We start from the raw sequence: 22,589 nt of genomic DNA, 5'->3' as shown, positions 1-22,589 counted from the left end.
AATTATTTTGTTGTTATTTATGGCCTTGCTGGTACAAAAATGAGTATCTTTATTCAAGCTGTAATGCTGAATTTTTTCCTCAGAACTACCTAAATTTCCATTTTTCCCTTTTAGCTGTGTCTGCACCTGTCATTTTTTCCACACTAATGGAAGAAAGTACATGCATTTTTATTTGGGCACTCCTAAAACTGAAACAGCTGAGAAGGAAATCTAAGGTTTTTTTCTCAGTGGCAAACACCCCATTGACCTATTTTGGTATTTGAAGGTGTTGATGATAGTTCCTTTCAGTCAAAGAAGCAAAAAAAGAGACATAGTTTCTTCACCAGGTAGTAAGATGCTGTCATATTAAACTGCAAAAGGTTGTAAATAACATGGGTTCTATAGGGCTGGTAGGGTTGGTTGGCTGTTTTTCAGCCCAAATGGCAATAATTATTTATACGGAAAATGGGTTTTTTTGTTCACAGGATGGAACGTGTCCTCTCAGCAGCAGTCGAACTGTGGAAAGCAGCAACAGTAAATCAAAGACAGAGTTGGGTGTTTCAAGAGTTAAATCTTTTCTTCCTGTTCCTAGAAGTAAAGTCACCCAGCCTTCTCAGAATACTAAAAAAAGCAGCAGCAGTAATACAAGGCAAATAGAGGCAGATAACACGACAAAACGAGAGATCTGGAATTTGCACAAAAAAGAACCAATAGAAAAATCTAATAAATAAACCTGCCTACCATACTATTTTCTGTGTTCATATAATCTCTATTGCAAAGAACGAAGTACTCAAATATGTAAATATTTTTTTAAAATAAACTGTTTCCCTGTAATGTAAAGTTTGTACAGGACCACAGTTTTATTTCTGTGTAAATCAGCTAGAAATTATATTGATTTAAACTTCAGAAATGGGCAGTTTTGCCACCTTCAAAGATGTTTGGGGTTTGTTTTTTTTTTTCTTCTTTTATTATGAAAATTACTCATTTAACTGATAATATTCAGGGGTATTACCAGAGGATTCTGTTTGTGTATATACTGTACATAAATATATTCTATTAAGTTCACATGTTAAACTGCATTCAGATGAGTTGCACAATATGTACAGCAATGGCTTAATGCTATTGTACATGCATTTTAAAGACGTGGTTTTATCTTCACTTATTGAAAACTTAATGGAATGTGGCAATAACTAAAATGATTAGAAATGCAGATCAATTACTTTCAGCTACAAGCCATACTGAATATTTTGATTTTCCCCATCCTCTGCCTGCTAAATTGTGATTTTGTTTCTCCCAATCTTTTCTTCATCTAAAATGTCATGGATTTCCGTTATAACTTTTATCCTTTAAAAAAGGAAAGAGATTGAGAAATTAAAATGCAATAAGTTATTTTTCTCAGACTCTTATTCTTTGATAAAACTGAAGACAATGTGATCATTTCTTATTTTAGCTTTTCTTGTATACTGTAAACTTTTATATACTTCATTAGTGTTTTAAAAGTATCTGAGAAATAATAGTGTTTTACAGAAACAGACTTTACTGAAACGGAATTTGAGCGCAAGCTTAACTACGGTATTATCAGAGATAATGTAGTAGCGATAACATGAGTTACTATGTAATTATCAATTTCTATTGTGGATTTAAGATGTAATTGCTGTGGAATTAATTATACTTGAGTTGCAGTTAAAATTAAAGTCTTTATCATTTTCCCCCCACTACAGAGGTAGCTCGTGTTCCCAGGAGGGAGAATTTCTTTGAAGGGTGTATTTCCCCAGTCTCTCTTTACAGTCGCTAGTTGCATACTTGTGAATGGTAGTGATGTGGAAACGCACGTGTGTAGGTCCTGGTTTATGGTTGGCAGAGGAAAGCGTAGAGTTTTCCAAAGATCAGACTTGGGTGCCTGCTGATGGGCCACCCAGGGATGGTTTTAAGAGCTGTGGACATGGTCATGCCTATAACTTCCAAAGTAGCATTTTTCTCAAATTAAGCCTGGAAGAGGGAAGGATTACTGAACTGTTACCTGACGCTTCACCTTTGTATGTAGAACAGTCACCCCAAGCTCATGGAAATAAAATTTTTGTACTGCATATTGTCTTTCTGTCTGTTAGTTTGGATGTGTGTTATCTCTATACGTATAGAGTATTAGTAGCTTATTTTTGTAATCATTTCCCACACAATATATTTATAAAGTACCTTATCATTCAGTAACTACTGTTTTATTAAAACTTCCATTTGTTTTGTGATAGTAAGAAAGACAAATACTGGTGATTTCTCTAGAGCTTGATTTTTTTTTTTTCTTTTTATTTTTTTTTTTTCCCAGTAATTTAGTGCTGAAAAATTATTTGCAGTTGGTTCTCAGCAGAATAAGTCAGCTGCAAACCGCTGCAGGTCAGAGCAGAGCAATGGATCTCAGCAACCAGGATCCCTGAACCAGTGTGAGCAGTGGCGCAGTAGCTTGTGTGAGATCATCAGGCATGAATTCCCTGGTGAGGAGCAACACAGAAAACATTTTTTGTAGGGATCACGCAACTGCAACATCAGTATTTGTAATAACAATAATTCTTTTTTTTTTTTTTTTTTTTAAATAAGGCTATAAAGAAAAATCCTGGCATGCTTCTAAGCTAGGTTTGTCCTACATTGAAAATACACCTTGGGGATGTCAGACCTCATTTAAATCACAACTTAGCAGTGTGTTCCTGTGTGGGAAGATCTTGGGCACAGTGTCCTAAAGCACATTTTGAGATGTATTTTAAGGCTATGCATATTGTCTGTGAGAATCGAAAGTCGTCTTTGCTGTACTTTGAGTGAAATCTGCAGAGGACAGAGTAACTCTGTTCATGCTTTAAAGTTAGGTCTCTCACTACATTTAGCATTGCCTTTCAATACCCCCATTAGCCTTGCTTTTTAGTCCGCTGTCCCAGTCTCCCTCCATCTGCATCTTTTACTTGGTTAACCTTTATCTGCTAACATGTCTGTCTGTTCAGCACATCTGTGATCTTCATACATCTTCAATCACATGCTATTTTTCAGTCACCTAACTGAATCTAATCTTCTGTAGTAACTGTGAAGCTCTCTTCTTACATGGTATCAGTTCCTGCCCTCAAAAGGTGAATGCATATAGCCATACGGTAGTTTGCATCTGAACACACTGGCTTCTCTGCTTGTTTATCATTTGGATTGTGACAGATCATGCAGAAGTGAGGCAAGGCTCTGGTCGTGCACTCAGGGTTTCACTGCATCTTCAGGTTCTTTCTGCAATGCCACAGACAGTTCTCCTCATACATGGCTTGCAATACTGACTACTCATTTTGGATTGGAGTACTGCATATAGCTCATCTGGCTCTGGGGCCCCCAACATAAGGACATAGACCTGTTGGAGTGAGTCCAGAGGAGGGACAGAAAGATGCTCAAAGGTCTGTGACACCTCTCCTATGAAGACAGGCTGAGAGAGTTGGCCTTGTTCAGCCTCGAGCAGAGAAGGCTCTGAGGAGACACAGAACACCTTCTAGTACCAAAAGGGGCCTACAATAAAGCTGGAGAGGGACTTTTTACAAGGTCATGCAGGGATGGGACAAGGGGGGATGGCTTTAAACTGAAAGAGGGAGGATTTACATTAGATATTAGAAAGAAATTCTTTAGTATGAGGGTGGCGAGGCACTGGCACAGGTTGCCCAGAGAAGCTGTGGCTGTCCCATCCCTGGAAGTGTTCAAGGTCAGGTTGGATGGGGCTTTGAGCAACGTGGCCTAGTGGAAGATGTCCCTGTCCATGGCTGGGGGGGTTGGAAGTGTATGATCTTTAAGGTTCCTTCCAACCCAAACCATTCTACGGTCTATGAAAACCTTTCTTCTTCATTCCTTCTTGTGTTGTCAGCAGAGAGGTTTTAAATGAGCTCTCTATGGTGAGTCATGCTGCTCCACACTGCACTCCACTCCCATCTATAACCCTCTTCCCATATCTTTAAAAGGGGTGAGGTAAGTGAAGTGGGAGATACCCTGCCTACGTGGAGTACCACTTCAGGAAGTGTAGGGAAGCTTCTAAGGTTGCACTCATTCCACAGGCCACTAGGTCAGTGAAAGACAGTAACTACAGTACACTCCTTACACACAGCTCAATCCCCTCAGCCAGACAAACATGAAAGGTCATTTTCATCCACCAGTGACCTTGATAAATCCTAAGCATTTGAGCCCTCAAAGTCCTGAAAATAAAAGTTTTCAGCGCATCTCCTTAGGGTTCTTATTTCATGGCATAGAACATGGAATATATTCCTTAAAAGAATGAGTTCATCAGACAATATTTGCCTTCGTTACTGAGTTGCTGAGCATCAGCTCTACAGCAGGTGAAGAAGCCTGCTCCATCATTCAACAAAGACAAACTCAGAAGGCCTGAATTGCTGGAGCACGTTCCTTCCCATAAAACCATTCAACAGATATGCAAAACAAATCAAAACCCTCCAGTTTCCATATAAAACCAGAGCAGCAGAAGAGTCTCCATAGGTGGAGGATAACTTGTGGAAGCACCCAATTAGGAGAAAGGATGAGGGACCACTTTCTTGGTGCTAACTCTGGCTAAAGTGATGTTTACAATGTGCAAACCATAATTAAGAGACCAGGATTATAAAGTGGGCTGCCTTCAAAAACTGGAAGTCAAAACAACTGTTGGTGGCAGTACAAGGTGTGCTTGTACTGAGCTGTAGCAAAAACAGATGCAGTGGCAGAGGTTTGCTTTTGTGTAGTTAAGGTATTGGAAAGAAAGGTCTTTCAATTCTAAGGATTTCGAGGAACAGAAGAAAGTCTAGAAGAGGGGAAAGACTTCCTCCACACAGTGGTGGTCCAACTGTAGTTTGGCTGATACTAGCTCAAAAGGAGCTGGGGTGCATTCCCCTGTGTCCTGCCACGCAGCCCAGGCTTAGGAGAAAGCACTGCTCCAGTAACTGCCAGGTCCAGTTGGTGGCACCTTCCTTTTCAGGATACAGAGGCTGCAGTGAGCTCACCAGCTCATCACAGACACATCAGCAGCAGTTGTAGGCCCCTGAACATACCAGAGTGACAGAAATTCAGTTTTACAATGTTTAAAAGGTCTGTGGAGAAGAAACAAAGAAAACCCATCTGTACATTAAACTTCGGTCCCATGAGAAACAACCTGTTGAGAAAGAAAATAACAGGCAAGAAAGTTCGATATCACTTGAAAACCTCATCTACATTTACAGGGGTTGTGTTTTGAGACTGAAGTACGTCCTGGTGAATAAAATTAGTAGTAATATTGTTTATCCTTAGAATAGGAAATTGGTTTTGGAGAGCACAAGGGTTTGCAAAGGAAATGTGTTACTGTATTGCAATGCACATCGTTTAATTTGCAGGATTTTTAAGCAGCAATTTATTGTCCGTTAATGAACAATTGTTCAGTTATAAAGTGTTGGGTTTTTTTTCCCCAAACGTTAAATCATAGCCAAGTGATGGTAGATCTAAAATACCAAATCTGTATAAGAAAGAGGAGACAAAAATTGCCAGAATACTTTTTTAGATGAAGTAAATAAAATGCAGAACAAATTACATAGTTCTGACCTACAACAGCTATGCCAATTCAGAATGAAGGTAAGGAAATGTTTATAAGGCACCTTTTCAAGGAGCTGCCACATTTCAGAGAAGTAACTCAAACCAGCTGCTTGGGCAGGGCAGAATTCCAGAAGTGTGGAGACCATCAGGTGTTCAGCAGCTCCAATGCTGGGTAACAGGCTGAGGCTTGTGGAAATGGAGGACACAGATCTTAGGAAAGACCTGGGAAACAGATATTAAATGAGTAAAATACTGAAATGGGTAAGATGACAGTCAAGCAACTGTGAAAGCAAAATTGGTTTTTAGAAGAGCAGACTTGTTTGCCCCCAGTGAGATCTGGAGCAGTTCCTGCTAGTGCTGGTAATTGAGCTGCTTTGTGCAGTTACTTTGTATGTGAATTTTAGGAAGACAACCAAGTGTGCACAGCTCAGGTGTGGCTCTCAGCCTTGCTGCCCAAAGAGCTTCTCAGTGCTGCATTTGCCGTTTGCACCCTTGTCCCGTCTCTGTACTGAAGGACAGCTACAGATCCTCTGTAGAGTAATTTCACTCTACAGGTTTTTTTGGTTTCTTCCTATCAGGCTGAAAATTAAATCATATGTAGTACTAGAGTCATCATGCTCTTCTCTTCAGCCATATATTGTACACACACACCTTCCAATAATAGCAGTTTTTTTTTTTTAATAACAAAGTCCTTTGCAAGAAGGATTTTTTTTTACATACAGGGTTTTTTTCAATCAAATGTATTTGAAGTGAAGCTCATGAAAAGAAAAAATCTCTTGAGTAATGCTCATCCTGTGTTCGTGAAGGTCATTGTTTGTTCCTTCCACTGTGCCTGGGTTATAGCCTCATTTTCTTTTCTTTTGTTTTTCCCTTTTGCCCCCTCATTTTCCACCATGAACAGCATGTGCAACCTCCCAGTTAACTTTAGGTTAACAGCCCTCGGAGCTGTTATCCCACCAACAGCAAGTACAAGAACACTTGTTCTAAAAGGTAACGTGCTCCTCTTGACCCTGGTTGGGAAGCAGATGCTCTCCTCCTCCTAGTTATGGAGGCTGGTACCAACTTGCCCCTGTTCCAGCCTGAATGCTGAAGTAGCTGAAGTGGCATTTCTGGCCTGAAAGAAACAGCATGTTCCTCTTCTGCCTTTTCCCACTTAGAGGGCAGAGAGAGGAATTCCTGCAGCCCTTGCCTGAGCCCTTTGGGACAGGCAGCAGGGTGTTGGCAGGAGGATGCTGACGGCAGGAGCCGCTGTGATGCGCGCTGTGCTGCAGGGCAGGGACCATGATCTCACTGACTTATTTTTGCCTTCAAAGCACTCCTTTGAGTGTTCACATCAGCAGCTTCCACACATCCTGCCTATTGCGTGTTCCTGCTGTATTTACCTCTTCCCTCCTTGAAATGTCTCCTGGTCCGCTTGGTCCAAGTGGCCACCTCCTCACTCTCTTTAACAAAGACCCCCCAAATTAACGCTACTGACTGTGCAAGTTTTGAAGTGCGCACTGAGCCTCATGCCACCGTGGTTCTCTTCTGCTGATCTTTATGTATCATCTTGTTTACTTGGATAATAAACTCTCCCACATGGTATGTCTGCAGCTCTGAGTAATATCCTGAAAAAGGAGAGATCCTTGGCATTCCTCCTGCAGCTTGGCCATGCCGCAGCTGCCCCGGCCTCCCCACCAGGCGTGGCCATGTGTGCTGTAAAGACTTGTACAAATGGAGAGCTGGCTGTGTGAGGAAAGCCATACACAGCATGAGGTGAACCGTTTGGGTGTAGGGAGAATGGAGATGGGGTTCAAAAGTGATGCTACTTCAGTATACAGTTTGTTTCCAGTTGTTACAAAGGCCAAAGCATGCAGAGCTTAGTGGCAGAGAAACAGTGATATGGCAAAACTGAGACCCAAAGGTATGCAGAGCACTCTGTGAGCAAGAGGCATCACTTCATGGAAAACATAACAGCAAGATGTTCATGCAGACAGAAAGGAGAGAGCCAGGTAAGTGCTAGAAGATAGCAAGAACAGCACTACAGTATACAGGACTGGACGGGGACGGGGCGGGGGGGGAATAAGACAGAAAGAAAACTTGTATTTGCAGAGGAAATACGCAGAAACTGTGTAATGTGGGACAGAACTAGAGGAAAAACCCGGGTGGGAGAGGGTGAGCAGCTGCTCCAGAGTGAGCTCTGGAGTGCCTGCAGGCTCAGCCTGTGACCTTGGTGGCTCTTGTGCAGAGCCCAGCTGTAATGCTTGGTGCCCAGTCTCGTGGGACACTGTCACAGCCTGGGGCAGAGCCGCAGTTCCCACCTGATACCTAAAAGCGTTTATTTATTTTCAAGCTTTCCATGTATTGCTCTTTGCAGGTTTAGGGCCCAAGCACTGTAAGAGATAAAAAGCTCGTCTGCGAGTGCTTCACCGTTGTAAAGCATTTGAGTGGCGGTGCTGCTGACTAGCAGTTGTAGCGGTAGCAGTGCCTTAAAACGGCTCTTTCTGGAGCCCTTCCTTTGCCAAACCACCACCACCACCACCACGGGAATACGGGAGGCTGAGGAGCGCGGCTGCTCCAGCCTGCAGCGGCGCGGTGCTGCGGCAGGAGGACATGGGCCGACACAGCACGGCCCGGCAGCGGCGGTCCGAGCGCCGCAGCGCCACCTAGTGCCGGCCTCACCGCCCGGCCCTGCAGCCCACCCCGCTCAGGGCCAGGCGCAGCGGTGAGATCTTCCCGGGCGGCTTTGTAATAAACAGAATGTATTCGTTAAGCATCATGCACCCGCCTGGCGAGGCTGCAGTGGCTGAAGTGGAAGTAGCAAAGCAGGTCTGCGAGTTCTGCACCATGAGGGGGGTGTAACATGTCATGTCATACAGGCAGTTTATTTTTATTTTTATTTTTTTATTTAAAGAAAAAATATAATCTATCTAAAATGTCTGTATCACTAGAATAGTGCACAAACACAGCGTCGGACAGTACTTCGCCTGACTCTGGGGCTGTCCTCGTTTTTCTAACAGCTCTATCATGATGTGACATCAAAGTAGTAGCAAAACCACCCCAACAATCCAAATATAAAACCTTTTGTACAAATATATTTTTCTTTATAGTACATAATCACTCTTAAAATACATCATTTCCTTAGTAAATGTTTGCAACAATATTGAAATAAATAAAATATCCTAGAGAAAGTTCAGTTTCGTCATAAAACTGCAAACCAGAAGAGTATAAAAATTCATTTCATTATTAAAGTCTACTTCTGAGAGGTTTCCCCTGTTTTGTTTTTTGTAGGCCAGAGTAAAAGGCATGTCAAGGTGCCACACATAAGCAGACTGTCACAGTTCCGCTGCCAGGAGCCCTATCTGTCACTGGCTGCTTGTGTCAGCCTGCACTCATCCCACTGCACAGGGTTAGGCTGGCAGTCTCCTAGGTTCTAAGAGAAAACACCAGTTCTCCCTTACCCATGGAGACGTGACAGATGTTGACTGACTTGCAAGTCAGTGTCTTCTCTTCCCTCATTCTCACCTATGCCCATGGAGCATGGAGCAGTGTGCTGTTATGAAAGGGCATTTGGCCTCTTGGGCTAAGTTGGAACTGCAGTTGCTGCATGGAAAACAAAGAGGAGGAAGTTTTCTGTGTGCCTCATTGATATTGTCCTGTAATTTGTTTGAAGGAAATGAATCCAAAGAAGCTTTTTACATTCTCATTTTTCTATTTTCCACTCAGGTTTGATTATTTTTCTCACATTCTGCCTGCTGTCACCCCAGCAAGAACATTTCTAAAAGTGGACTGAAATGATTATGTCAGGCCAGGTAGGTTAATTCTGCTTGCCATGTCTTTTGTACCGAATTAGAGCAGCTCTTCAAAGGAAGTCTGGTTTTACCATTACAAGTGGCAAAACTTCAAAGACTGTACTAACTTGCACACAATTAACCATGGAACGGAAGCAATTCCCCAATGCACATGTAGTCACTGCAGCGAACACCTCATGCAAGGTTTGATTTGTGCCCAGCTCTGCAGGGTCAGAAGCGCTGGTGCTGTCCTCGTGGGGCACTGCTGGCGATTTGCTCCACTAAGAGGGTGCCCACACTGCACCTCACAGCCTTGTCTCCTGCACTTCTTCCTCCGTCTCCTCCTGCAAGGCAGTGATTTTGGGTCGAGGTTTGCACTTGCTGGAGTTTCTGTGGTGTACTGGGAGTAGCTTCAGGCGATCAGCGTGGCTGATGGCTTGCCTGAAGGAGCTCTTTTCGTTCAGCAGCTTCTGAATGGATTCATACTGACGCAATTTATTGTCCTCTATTACCTAGAGAAACATACCACTCTCTTAGATGGGCAATGGTGGTGCTGTGAGAATTCAGCTAACACGACTAACACAGCAGGGAAGAGACATGAAGGCATAACAGAAAACTTACTCTTAACAGGAAAAGCCAGGTTTACAATGGCTATTTCTAACTTCTAGCTTGCAATTTCAAACTGCAACCATAAAAACAGACATTACAATTTTAACGTAGATAAGCTGCCTGTTGTTCAAGTTACAAAGTGCCACTGGGCTTGCTGGTTTCTCCTTGCGACTTGCTTTTTACCTCTGAGATGGTTTGTTGAAGCTTCTAGGTACTGTGGCACAGCTAAAGTGCCCCGTTAAGAAAGTGTTAACTGCAGAAAATAAAGTTGTATCACAAGCAGGGGAAGGCTGCCAGCACAGTGCCAGGCCTTCTTTGCTTTCCTCTTGCCAAACAAGGAAGTGCTGCTCACCCCTGTTTGAAGGAGACAACAGGTTTGCCCTGTAAGGCTGTGCCAGCCTCCTGTCAGGCAGGAGACAGGTTAAAATGAGGCTCCTGCGCTGGCACTGTGGTGGCAGCACGTCTCAGGTGAGGGCCCAGGTCTGACTGGAAAGAGCTGTTAGCAGCTCTCTTGCTAAAATGTTGTTTGGAGGGTGGCACCCCTGCTCCGGGCAGAGGCTGCCTGCTGCCTGCTGCCTGCTGCCTGCCGGCGCGGGCCGACACAGCCCGGGCTCTGGGCTGGAGGCAGTAAGAATAAGGTCCCCTCTTATGGAAGGGTCAAGAAAATACAGAGGAAGGAACCTCAATCTTAAGAACAATTGCATAACTTGCCTTTTATTTCCTTTACTAATGATTTTTATATAACAAAGGAAATACCCCAGGACTTCAGTACTCTGTCACCTTAATTAAACAAGAAACGAATATTCAAGTGGCTTGATGAAAGAAATCAGTAATTCTGGTCACTAGATGTTTTCTTAGGAAACCCTTCTTCCCCATGCAGCCTCCTACTGCAAGTGCAGCCGTCTCTGCATTTGCAATGATAAAGCTCTGTGAGATGCTGGTATTTTTCTGGAGTTCCTGAGCCAATTGACAACATAAGGCACCTGGATCAGCAGTTGAATAGCCCACACATCTTTCCTCCTGGATGAAAGAAGGAATCCAGCTCTTCCATAAAGCTCATCTGAACACAGGTGCCACAGCTCAGGTGACAGAGCAAACAGGAGCATGCTGCTCTTCTGGTGACTAGGTTGCTCTGAATGACCCCCACCAACCCAGCCAATTTCATCATTTCTGCTTGGTGCATTGCTGCACATTCATCAGATGTAATTAAAGGAGAGTATGTGAGACTATGAGAAACACTCACCAAGAATCGCTGGCACTCCAGCATCGCCTCCAGCCTGTGTTCAGACAGTATCACCGTGCAGTTGGCAAATGCATGCTTCAGGGTCTTCCGGATCACTTGGGAAGTTCTGAAAGGCAAATAAGTGTTGGCGTTCAGTCTGCAGTGAACATGCTGGTGCTGCCAGTAACTTTACTGATGATATTTAAGTCTGGCTGCGTGCTGGAAGGCTCAGGTGCATGGACACCAACACCCTGCATCATCATCTCAGCTTGCTGCATTTGTGCTGTGAAAGTACATATTGGCCATAAAGCTAAGGTTGTAACTAGGCTTTCCTGACCCCCCAGGCAGAACTGCTGACATATTACTGAAATCAGGCTTAGTAACAGGCCAGACAAATTACAGAGGGGCTTTTTAGATGGTGCTGCCTCACTAATTTTCCTATTTCATATTAGAAGATAGAACAAATTAATGAAACATACACAGGGTCCAGGTGAGCACTTGGTTCATCGAGCAGCAAGATCTTAGCTTTGCTGAGAACTGACCGGGCAAGGCACATCAGCTGCCTATGGCCGTGACTGAGGACACAGCCGCCATCCACAAGAACGAAATCAAGCTGGCCTGGAAATTGCTCAATTACAGACTTCAGCCCAACCTGACGGAAAGAAAAAGGACAGGAGAAATCAGTGAGATACAGCTAATGCTGACTGTGGGTACAGCAACCAGAGCCTTTAATTTCCTTGCTTTTCATTTCTGACAGCAAAAACATAAATTGATGAAAAGGAGAATCTGTTCTATAACAAGCTAAGTAGCTGAATGATGTGAAAAGCACTGAAATATTTGAATCCTATGACATGCTAGGATTTATGTTTGGAAGCTGAATTAATGCTTTATTTGTTTGTCACGTACGATGAGTTCTGGCATTTTGATCAAAACATTCTGAGTTAGCAAGCTAGAGAAAGCAATATATTTGTAACTTCTTATTCAGTGGTGATGTACATCATTGCAAATACTGAGGAAAGTGATTTTTGAAAGGAAACCAACCCTCTTTGGCTATTAGGAGGGTAAAAAGAAATGACCAAAATTCATATGCGACATCATAGCAACAGAGAAGGCAACCCAGGTCACTGTGGCCATTGTCTCTATAGCTCTGAGAGCATTTCCATCTGTTTCTTTTTCTGCCCTAAGGGTCTTGTGAGCTTTGTTCATACTAATGGCCTCAGGGTCTTCCCTCTGCACTGGTGATACAATGCTTAGAGGAGTGCCCATGCCAAATGAAGCTGCTTCCCTTGGGTCAGAAACTGGAATCCAGCCCAGGAGATGTTTTCTGACTGTTTCTTCCAGTACTCCTTTTTTGCTCTCACGGGGAGAAGCATTTTGTACACCTGTCCTGGGTTCAGCAGTAGCAGTCATTTTTTCCCTTCTTGGTAGCTGGTGCAGTGCAATGTTTTGACTTTCAGCTCGGGAACAGAGCTGATAACAAGTGATGTTTTGGTTTGGCCAAGGACTCTGTGAGGCTCATGCTCTGCCAGGGAGGAGGGAGAGCCAGGAGGAAGCAGAGACAGGACACCTGACCCAAACTGACCAAAGAGGTATTCCATACCACAGCACGTCATGCCCAGGATGTAACTGGGAGTTAGCCGGAAGGGCTGGGAGACTGCAGGGTTGGAGGAGGTATCGGTCAGAGCTTGGTCGGGCTGGGGGGGGTGAGTTATCGGTCGGCTGGTGGTGAGATGATGTATTCTCTTCCCTTGTTATTTCCTTTATCATTATTATCATTGGTGGTAGCAGTAGTGATTTGTGTTATACCTTAGTTACTAAACTGTTCTTATCTCAACCCGTGGGAGTTGCATTCTTTTCGATTCTCCTCTCCGTCCCTCCGAGAGCAGGGGGAGGGCAAGAACGGGGGGGAAGTGAGTGAACGAATTACCTGACTGGGTTTAAACCACAACAGTTCTTTTTGGCGCCCAACGTGGGGCATCGAGGGGTTGAGATAACAACAGATCTGACTGGATTAATAGTAGCTCGTCACAATGCTGATTTATTGGCTCTCAGAGTTGTTCTTGTTGATCTCACAGCTTCAGAATGTTGTAACTTACGTAGAGCCGGTATTTGCTGTGATAGTGTTTATCAAGTATGGGGCCTGGGCTAAGGTTCTTGTCTCACTGTGCTTTATGGCAATGGCTTGTAATACGGACGGGCTCCAGCAGCAGGGCGGGACGGACGTGGCCGTGGACTTGTACCTGGCCGTCCGGCTGCTCTTCACCGGCCTGGCCCTCGCCCTACTCTCCATCTTCGTGAGGCTGCGGGGACCCGAGGGGGAGCGGCCCCGGGAGCCGGCGGCAGCCGAAGCGGCCCGGGAGAGCGGCCCCGGGAACCAAGCGGCGGCGGGAGCGGGGCCGGAGGCCGCGAGGGGACGGCTGCCGGTGGAGGAGGTCGGGGCGGTCGAGGAGCAGAAGGAAGCGGCTGCCGAGCAGCGGGAGAAGGCGGCGGAGGAGCCGAGCCCCGCGGAGGAGCCCAGCCCCGCGACGGCCGAGAGCGTTTCCCGGAAGCCGCCCGCCGAGCCCCAGGAGGATGCAGGAGACCACGCAGCATTTCCCAGCAAGGCAGAGGAGGAAGAGCTGGACTCAGGAAAAGAGAAGCTGGCGGTGGGAGAGCCGGCAAGCACAGCAGCTACACCAGCCCCAGTGACAAGTACAGCAGCATCGTGTGAGAGTTCTGAAGGTTTTGAATGGCCTTTGGGTATCCTTGGGACCTGCCTGCTGATTGTGATGGGGATCAGCATGTTGGCACACACACAGACTGTGTTCTACCCACAACCATTTTGTCTGATCTCAAAAGTTAAGCAGAGTCAGGTTTGGGTCTTGTCTGGGGTTAGACAACAATATAGGGGGACCAAGAGATTTTCCCCAAAGCTGGACAGTCATGAGTGGCAGGGTGTGTGGGACAGTATGGGCAAGTATCTAGTCCACTGGGCCCCTCCAGTGCTTTGGAAGCGTCGGAGATGGAAGGCAGCTGTATGGAGTCCCCAGCAACAAGCTGCAGAAACTGCTTAAGGGGACAGTGAATTATTTTGAGCCTGGTGGGCCCATGGCACTTCAGGCCATCAGAGCAGAGATGCAACACAGAGATGGACTCATGATCGAGGGGTGGACTTAGCAATGGACACTATTGCCCAGGTTATTCACAAGTGTGAGCACTGCACACAGTCTCTCCTGCTCTGAAAGATTGTTACAAGAGATGGAGCCTGACATCATGGACCAGATGGACTCAGCAGCTTTATAGGGACTGGTCCATGCACTGAGATAAGAGTGCACCGAGATAAGAGTGATGGTATATTGAAAATGTGGGATCTGAACATGACGTGAATGGTATGGAATAAGGGGTGGATAATGTCCTGGGTTCAGCAGTAGCAGTCATTTTTTCCCTTCTTGGTAGCTGGTGCAGTGCAATGTTTTGACTTTCAGCTCGGGAACAGAGCTGATAACAAGTGATGTTTTGGTTTGGCCAAGGACTCTGTGAGGCTCATGCTCTGCCAGGGAGGAGGGAGAGCCAGGAGGAAGCAGAGACAGGACACCTGACCCAAACTGACCAAAGAGGTATTCCATACCACAGCACGTCATGCCCAGGATGTAACTGGGAGTTAGCCGGAAGGGCTGGGAGACTGCAGGGTTGGAGGAGGTATCGGTCAGAGCTTGGTCGGGCTGGGGGGGTGAGTTATCGGTCGGCTGGTGGTGAGATGATGTATTCTCTTCCCTTGTTATTTCCTTTATCATTATTATCATTGGTGGTAGCAGTAGTGATTTGTGTTATACCTTAGTTACTAAACTGTTCTTATCTCAACCCGTGGGAGTTGCATTCTTTTCGATTCTCCTCTCCGTCCCTCCGAGAGCAGGGGGAGGGCAAGAACGGGGGGGAAGTGAGTGAACGAATTACCTGACTGGGTTTAAACCACAACAACACCTTAAAGCAAAGCTTTGCATCTTCCACAGGTCCAACCTGATGGTGCTTGCTGGCTTAATCAGCAGCGTTTACAGAAAAAAATGTTTGTAAAATAAAAGAACTAGGAAACACATGAGTTACATGGCTCCAAAAAAAGTTAATGAAGAGCCCTCACTGCGTTACCAATCTGCAATTTGTTTGCATGGGGGGGGGGGGGTGTTGAAGGAGGGGAAAAATTACTGGAATTCCTCCTTTGTGTTTCTGTTTTACATGGAATCATGCTAAACTGTGGTGTCTGGGTATGCACATTGTGTTCCTGTAGTGTTCATGATTTTATTTGTAAGTAAATTAAGGCCAGAGCTTTGTTTCTTGCTCCTCCTCTGAACACACATTGTGTCCTTTAATAAAATTTTGCATCTAAGGGCTGGAAAAACTGCACAAGGTTTTTCCAGGTACCTGTAGGTCCAAGCAGCAAGAGTAAAACAGCCCCAGAAGCTGACACAAGTTTGACAGACTCAGGTGCTGAAATATGGGGGCAATAAAAAGTGAAACACCTGATGTGTTCAGCCAAAGCCTTGCTCTCTGCAGCTGGTTGCGAGGAGCATAAAAAGCTGGTGGTGATCTCACGATGATCTTCTAAACGCTCAGCAGCAATTGTGGGTCAGGGCTATGCTGACAGTTAACCTTCTTGCTGCACCATGGTCCCAGAGTTAACTGCCTCACTGTCACTAACAAGCAAGATCTCAAGAGCATGAACTTTGTAAACAATCCAATCACTCCTACTAAAAAGCATTACAGCTTTTTTTCTCCTCTGTTTGCTTTGCACTCTTGCCTGTGCAGTGAAAACCTCTATCACATATGGATTTGCCAAACTCCTTAATGATAAACACTTCAAAATACTTTTTTTTCTTTCATGCTGTTGTAAATGAGGTTTGGCTCTTTTAAAACCCCAGGCTCAATTCACATGCACAGTCAAAACAGTCCTTAAAAGCAGAAGGAGAGCTTGTCTTTCTCAAGAAAAAGGGTACTAATCCACACTCTATTTTCCCCCCAGCCTCAGAGAAGTGGAGCAGCACAGCACCGAGTACCCAACTGCCTCTTCTAGGACCAGCTGAAAAGCTTCTGTCACATCATTTAACCAAAAACATCATGATGTTTTTATTCAACAGTAAATTACTCATCGGAAGTGTCTACTTTCCTCTTTTCCAAACATGGGAGAGAAATAAACCCAAGACAGCAAGCAGAGATAGGGTTAAACTGGATGGGAAAGGAGGAAGATTTCAGATTAAGTCCCACAGTTGTATGCATTTTCTGACCCTTGAAACTTAAAATCAACAATGAAAATGGCACCAGATCATTTCTGAGTCTATATTAATTAGGACATCTGTACCTTGGGAAAAGGCATGTGCTCTCTAGGCTACAGCCCTTTCCCTCCCCTAACTCTCATCTGCCTTTTCTCTGGGCCTTATGTTACCTGTGCCACCTACCAAGCACTACCAGAGCCAATAGGTGGCATCTGACAACCGTAATGCATGGGCTTCAGCTCATTGTGGAACAGAATTGTAAACATTAGGCCCCTAAACTTGGGGAATTTTAAACCAATATATCTCAACATAAAATTGGAAGAAAACCTTTAGGTTCATAAAATCTAATATCCCATGATTCTTACTTTCCATGACAGAGCAGCTGCCCATGACAAAGCAGTGCGGTGTCAGGAAGTGCTCTTTCTCAGCTGACTTTATGCTGGCCTGAGAATTGCAATAACTGGAAAATATCTTGAGGAAAGATTTTTCTAAGCTGAATATAAATATTCCCTATTGCAATAACACCAGTGTTATTTCTAGGGCAGGCCACAGACATTTCACTTTTCTTGGCCTCCAAAATGTTTACTAGTCATCTTTACACATTTTGATAGAAAAATGCCTTGCAGAGATCTCATGTATTTGGCAAAGCATTAAAATGAGAAAATGTTAGAGGACTTTCTGCTGTATCAGCTTCCTCCACTGCTTTTTCTCTCAGGGTCACCCAGCAGAGCCAAACATAAAACATCCCCTATGCTAAATCACTGCAGGAGCTACCCAGACTGTTCTGTGTGGAAGTCCATCTTGGTGTTTTTTTCCTTAATCTCTGACAAAGGCACCTTTTTATTAGGAAATAAGGAAATTTGGTTTATAAAAGACACCCTTCCTCAGCACTTTATTTCCTAAGACTCTATAAATGTAACATACAACGATCACTTGACCTACACTGCATTCTGCCGTAACTACTTCACCAGAGTGATACAAGTAACTTTGAACAGTTTTACCTCCTCTGCAACTTTCCATATTTCTTCATCACTCCAATGCCCATAAGGATCCAAATTCATCCGAAAAGTTCCAGAAAATATGAACACTTTCTGCAAGAAAAAAGGATATACAAACACAGGTAGGCAGATACCCTGAACATTGTATAAACCACTGTAAATTGTAAAGCATACAGTCGAAAGAATAACCTTCTGCAATCACCAGATGGAGCTTCTTGCAGATTACTAAGATTTTTCAAAACATTGTTCCAAAAAAAGTTACTTTAAAAATCCTTACATTCATTTTTTTGGCAGTTGTCTTAATCAAGACTTAGCCAAACTTGTTTGAAAAACATCAAAAATCAAATTTCAGCAGTTTTCAGAATCAAAGTTTTCCTATATTTCTATTTTGGAATAAGCCTTTTAAAAACTATTTTTTATTTTTTAATTATGTGGAACGTAATTAAAATATATTAAAAAAAAATAAAAATCCCTAAACCAAATTACATGTTTTCACAATTGTGTTTTGAGAGAGAAAATCTGTTAGGTATTTGTCAGTATTCAGGGACACTGTCCTAAATTGGTTTTCATCAATTAATTTCTCTTTTTGCTAATTGATTATAGCCAAATATGTATCAGCATAATTCTGTTACCTGACATTTCATCATGTCCCAGTCTTAGCTCAAAAGAGCTTTTTTGTTTCCTCACTTCCTCACTGTCACATCACTGAGAAATGACTCAGCAAGACCTGATTCATGACCGTAGCAGCCACAACCTGCTCTCATATGTGGCTCTCCTAATCAGTGCTGCAGACCCTGCTCTCTTCACGCTCTGTCCCATGCCTTCCTTCCATTACACAAAATGAAGAGGATGCACATTTCCTGGCACTGAGATGCATCCTTCTCACGCTGAAGTTTACTACTCAGTTCTGCTTTTAGGCACGCAGATTTGAGCGAACATCCCTCAGAAACACCTTTTGTATCTCAAAAAGCTGTGACTCAGACAAAACTAAATATTTGTTTAATCTCTTTTTACATGGGGTGGGTGTGTCAGGTTCTGGTGGAAATGAGGTTCTTCAAGGGACACTGGGGTTGCACAACGTTTCACAGAACACAACCAAACTGTTGTGTTCTATGCTGCAAGATACACCTGCTGTTTGTAGCAGGGAGAACTTTCTGTCAAAGAATGTAAGTGCCTTGTTGAGAAATACAACCGCTTGCTCTTTCCTTGTACGTAGAGAGCAAATACCAAAAAAAAGATTTGAGACAATTACTTTCTTCTGTCTTCCTAAAGAAAATATGTATTTGAAGAAAACGTGCTGAAATGCCAGCAACTCACAGCCGCAGAATTTCTTGGAGTCTTGGTAGTCAAACACTACAGAAAGCAGTAAAGGAGTAGCTGTACCACAAAAATATTCTTAGCAAGTGCTTGTCCAGAGTTTGGCCAGTCTACCACAATTTTCATCTGATCTAACCTGGGAACACTGCATTCTTTCATCAGATTTCAAAGTGATTTACGCACACATTTACATTAATCCTTTAAATAGATTAATGAAAAGTCTAAACGTGGCAGTGGCAAATAAATTACATTAATTAATTAATAAAGACACGTAGGCCATTGCCAATAACTTATCTGGTGCAAGAGAGAAGGAAGTACCTGATTCAAGAGACCAGAATCAAGAGACCAGAAGAAAAGCAGCTGCACCGTGGTACCCTGTGGTCAGTGGAATGGATTTAAGTGCGATGGTACTTTTGCTGCCCTGCCAGCAACACCCCAGTGGAGCTGCAGCAGGGGCAGCAGCACACATAGCTAAAAATCACTGAAGTAGTACTTTTGGCAGAGATCAATGGGTAAGAGTAGACCCTTTCCTTTGTGATCATTATTGTCAATAACAATGAATGCTCCGGTGAAGTACAGCGAAGTCCTTTTCCCATGCCCCACACTGGTTAGGTGGCGTGAACAGGGCAACATATTTGCAGCAGGATTAGATTCTTCCAAGTAGTGGGTGTGGTGGAATAATAATGCTGCGGAAACAGCATCAGACGTGGGTTTCTTCACACTTGGAGCACCATACATCTAACTAATGGAATCGGTATTTTCATTTCTCAGTGGTAAAGAATAGTTAACTGAACAAACCAGTTTTAAAGAAGATAGGGCTGAATAACATTCCTGCTGAAGTGCAGCAGGCAGAGAAATAAAGGAAACTACTTTCTTCAGAAACTGCTGTTATTCCTAATAACCATGCTTTCAAGAAGCAGGTCACTAAAAGCAAGCTATTCTCAAATGTACTTTTTTTTTTTCCCCACAAGGTAAATATTTCATTGTCCTGAATTCTGGTACTTCTCTCTCCATTTCAACACCACCTTCTTCCCAGCTCATTAAAAACCATACAGGGTTCACTTGAGTAAATACCATGTTAGTCACATGGTCAGTTTAGAGTCCACTTAAAGATAATCAGGGAAAAAAAAAAAAAACAACAAAATACTTAAAAAGCTTGAACTCTAAAGTGAAAAAGAAAGCCAAACCCAAAAGTGAATGCCATGGACTTCTGTGTTGTTTATAAATATGGCAGAAGTAGAAATAAGGAAAGCATTGGAAGGGGGACCGGATGGCTGGGGAGACTGGCAGCAAATCTGGAACCGTTTTTTCTTCTTGGTCACTTGTTTAGATTCACCCAGGATGTTAATGGGTGTGATCATGCAACAAATAGTTTCTCAGACATGACATCCACCCACAAGCAAAACACTCAGGAATATAGATACGGTAATGCTTATGTTCTGACCACCGCAAATACTGTAAAACCACCCCTCTGAAGGGCAGCTAGAGCTTCTGCATACCGATTATGACTATGGTGTGGGATACACTGAGCTTGTGGCAATAGGCTAAGTGATTTAAGTGTTAGGTGAAGAACTAAGACCCTGGAGTCCCTAAGAAAACCCATATAGAAGAGTAAAGGATCAGTTGACAAGAAACTGCCAATGAGAGGGATTATCCTGGTTGTGAGTAGCTGCTGTTGCAATGGAAACACAACCCATGTGCAGGTCCTCTGTGAGACCCATGGACCCTTGTCCCTATACACTCCAGGGCTGGAGAACAAATGTGACATCAGCTAGAACCAGACACCAGATCCACACACAGAGAAGTTAGAGTAACAACAATATGACCTCCATGTAGCCTCCTCTGCTTCATAACATTATGGCAAGAACATCAACATGAGAGACAATCAAATTGCTATGTGAATGCTTTAGTATTAAGAGCAAAGTTAAAGGGTTTGTTTTCATAAGTGTTCCTGTGGGGACTTTACATTGACATTAAAATGTTTCCAGACAAGAATAAGAACATGGGAGCAGTGAAGTCCTTCTGCAGGTTTTTTGGGACCAGCTCTGTAAGCTTCTCCCCTGAAGATGCTAAAACCTCTGCCTCCCATAGAGTTTACTGGTAAACCCAAGTGCTGTGCTCCTGGCAACACTGCATCCACAATGCAGAAAACAACCTATCTATCTACTGCTCTAAATGAGCATGTGGGGTTGTTAATGAATGTCCCCAGCTGCTCTGTGCATGGGTCTGGTGCAGCAGATGCTCCCTGGTATCTGGGCTCCCCTGCCCTGAAGGAGCCCAGCCTCTGTGGGACCCCTCTGGAGAGCAGCACTGCCCCATGCAGGAGTGCTCTGGCATGCTGCGGAACAGCCACGCCTCATGCAACCTACGAAGTGAACAGCCCTGAAGGGTATGAGAAGTGATGAGACAGGCAGAGAGATAGGCAGCTACAATGAAGAAAATGAGATAACTACTGAAAAATTGGGACTACAAAGATAAAAGTTGTGAAATTCCACTTTTCAAGTAAAATAAAGGAGGAAAACTGATTTGATTATTTTTACTTGATAGCTGGCAGTCCCACAAATTGTAGCAACCTCATTCTCCATGCTAAGCTTGATGTTAATTCTGTATGGAGTATTTACTCATAAAAACAGCATGAGATCCACTAGGATACAGTGGAATAACACTCAAGAAGACTTCAGAAGTAATTTCTTTCCTCTGAGCTAGCAGCACCTTATGGATCTTAGGATTCTTCTCATTGATTTTAATGGAACATTTGCTGCAGGTCTCCTCCATTTGAAGCCAAATTTCTGAAGGTATTTTCTCAATTTGACTCAATTAAATACTTCAGGATGCAATCTTCATGAGGCCCTCTACACTAAAGAGCTTCAGTGTTGAAACCAGATGCAGCTGGATGTCCTCACTCTGGAAAACTCTTGCAGAAGAAACATCAGAAAGGTCTGCCCAAAAAGAAGGGATGATGGGCTGCAATTCTACTTCAAACAGCCTGTTATCGCTGCAGTAATTGCTTTGCATGAGAATGACAAACATCCTGTAGGAGCTCCTGTAGGAGTCCTATAGGACTGTGGTCCAGCTGTGCTTCAACAGTGCAGACGTCTGAGCAACAGGAAGGACCTTCCTTGTCGGGTGCTCCAGGAAACATGTTTTATATGATTCACCCCTTCATGCCACTGTAATGCTGGATTTCAGATACTCAAAGACAGGAGGTTTGCCTTTGCTCTAGCTCAGCTGATCCCTGACCGCACTGCAGGCTGACGCTGTGTGGGCTGTGCAGGCATCAGCGAGGTCCTGGCAGAAGAAAATAACTTCTTTTCTTCTACACTGGGAAATTTAGGGATAAAGAAAGAGAAGGAGAGGTTTGGAAAGTTTTCACGAGGAAAGTAGAGCTCCGTTCTCCTTTTGTTAGCAAAGCCTCTCCTAGAGACAGTGAATATCCAGGTGTTGATGTAGGCCAGCCTCCCAGGAAAGGAGAGGTAACTATTTTTTCTCTTCCATTCTGAAGCCGTAGGCTAAGGTCAAAGAACAAAAGGCTCCCTTTGTTCTGCTGGGGAAAGCAGGGTGGCATATGCAATTTCTCTTCCCTGCTGGGAGAGTGCTGGTGAAAACTTCATTTCATTCTGAATGTGGGAACTTTTGAGGTATAATGTACATTTTCTTGGCAAGGCTTTGGGACAGGAGCTGCGAGCTGAAGCAAGCAAACAGGCTGGCAACTCTCATGACCTTCCAGAGAATGGAGGGCCAGGACTTTTTTGGTGTTGATGCATTATCAGGGACTTCCAAAGTGAACTAAATGTGTAATTTTAACAATGAACTGACAACGTACCTCATTACTAGAAGGGCAAGTTACACTGCTCATGCAATAAATGTCTCTCACATTTTGCTGATGGCTGCAGAATGA

At 43.9% G+C, this 22,589-nt stretch overlaps 2 protein-coding genes across 7 annotated transcripts in view; one reads left to right on the top strand and one right to left on the bottom strand.

Moving 5' to 3' along the window:
• Window positions 1–2,066, top strand: part of CTTNBP2 (cortactin binding protein 2) — an 86,131-nt gene extending 84,065 nt beyond the window's left edge. For 3 of the 5 annotated variants that reach the window (XM_062609626.1, XM_062609628.1, XM_062609629.1), the window contains exon 23: window positions 465–2,066. In XM_062609626.1, the coding sequence (XP_062465610.1) occupies window positions 465–710 (246 nt within the window). In that variant the 3' untranslated portion in view covers window positions 711–2,066. The remainder of the gene's footprint in view (window positions 1–464) is intronic. The other 2 variants (XR_009963037.1, XM_062609630.1) reach the window with 2 other exon arrangements.
• A 6,335-nt stretch (window positions 2,067–8,401) lies between these two features.
• Window positions 8,402–22,589, bottom strand: part of CFTR (CF transmembrane conductance regulator) — a 90,664-nt gene continuing 76,476 nt past the window's right edge. For both annotated transcript variants that reach the window (XM_062609624.1, XM_062609625.1), the window contains 4 exons: window positions 17,378–17,467; window positions 11,613–11,785; window positions 11,155–11,260; window positions 8,402–9,814 (listed from right to left, as the gene is read on the bottom strand). In XM_062609624.1, coding sequence (XP_062465608.1) covers window positions 9,608–9,814; window positions 11,155–11,260; window positions 11,613–11,785; window positions 17,378–17,467 — 576 coding nt within the window. In that variant the 3' untranslated portion in view covers window positions 8,402–9,607. The remainder of the gene's footprint in view (window positions 9,815–11,154; window positions 11,261–11,612; window positions 11,786–17,377; window positions 17,468–22,589) is intronic.

This window comes from Pezoporus occidentalis, unplaced genomic scaffold, assembly GCF_034315485.1.
Source record: "Pezoporus occidentalis ecotype Australia unplaced genomic scaffold, CSIRO_AGI_Poc_V1 ctg14, whole genome shotgun sequence".
Lineage (NCBI taxonomy): Eukaryota > Metazoa > Chordata > Aves > Psittaciformes > Psittacidae > Pezoporus > Pezoporus occidentalis.
Note: the sequence above shows the minus strand (reverse complement) of the source record. Positions and strands in the feature narration are given on the sequence as shown.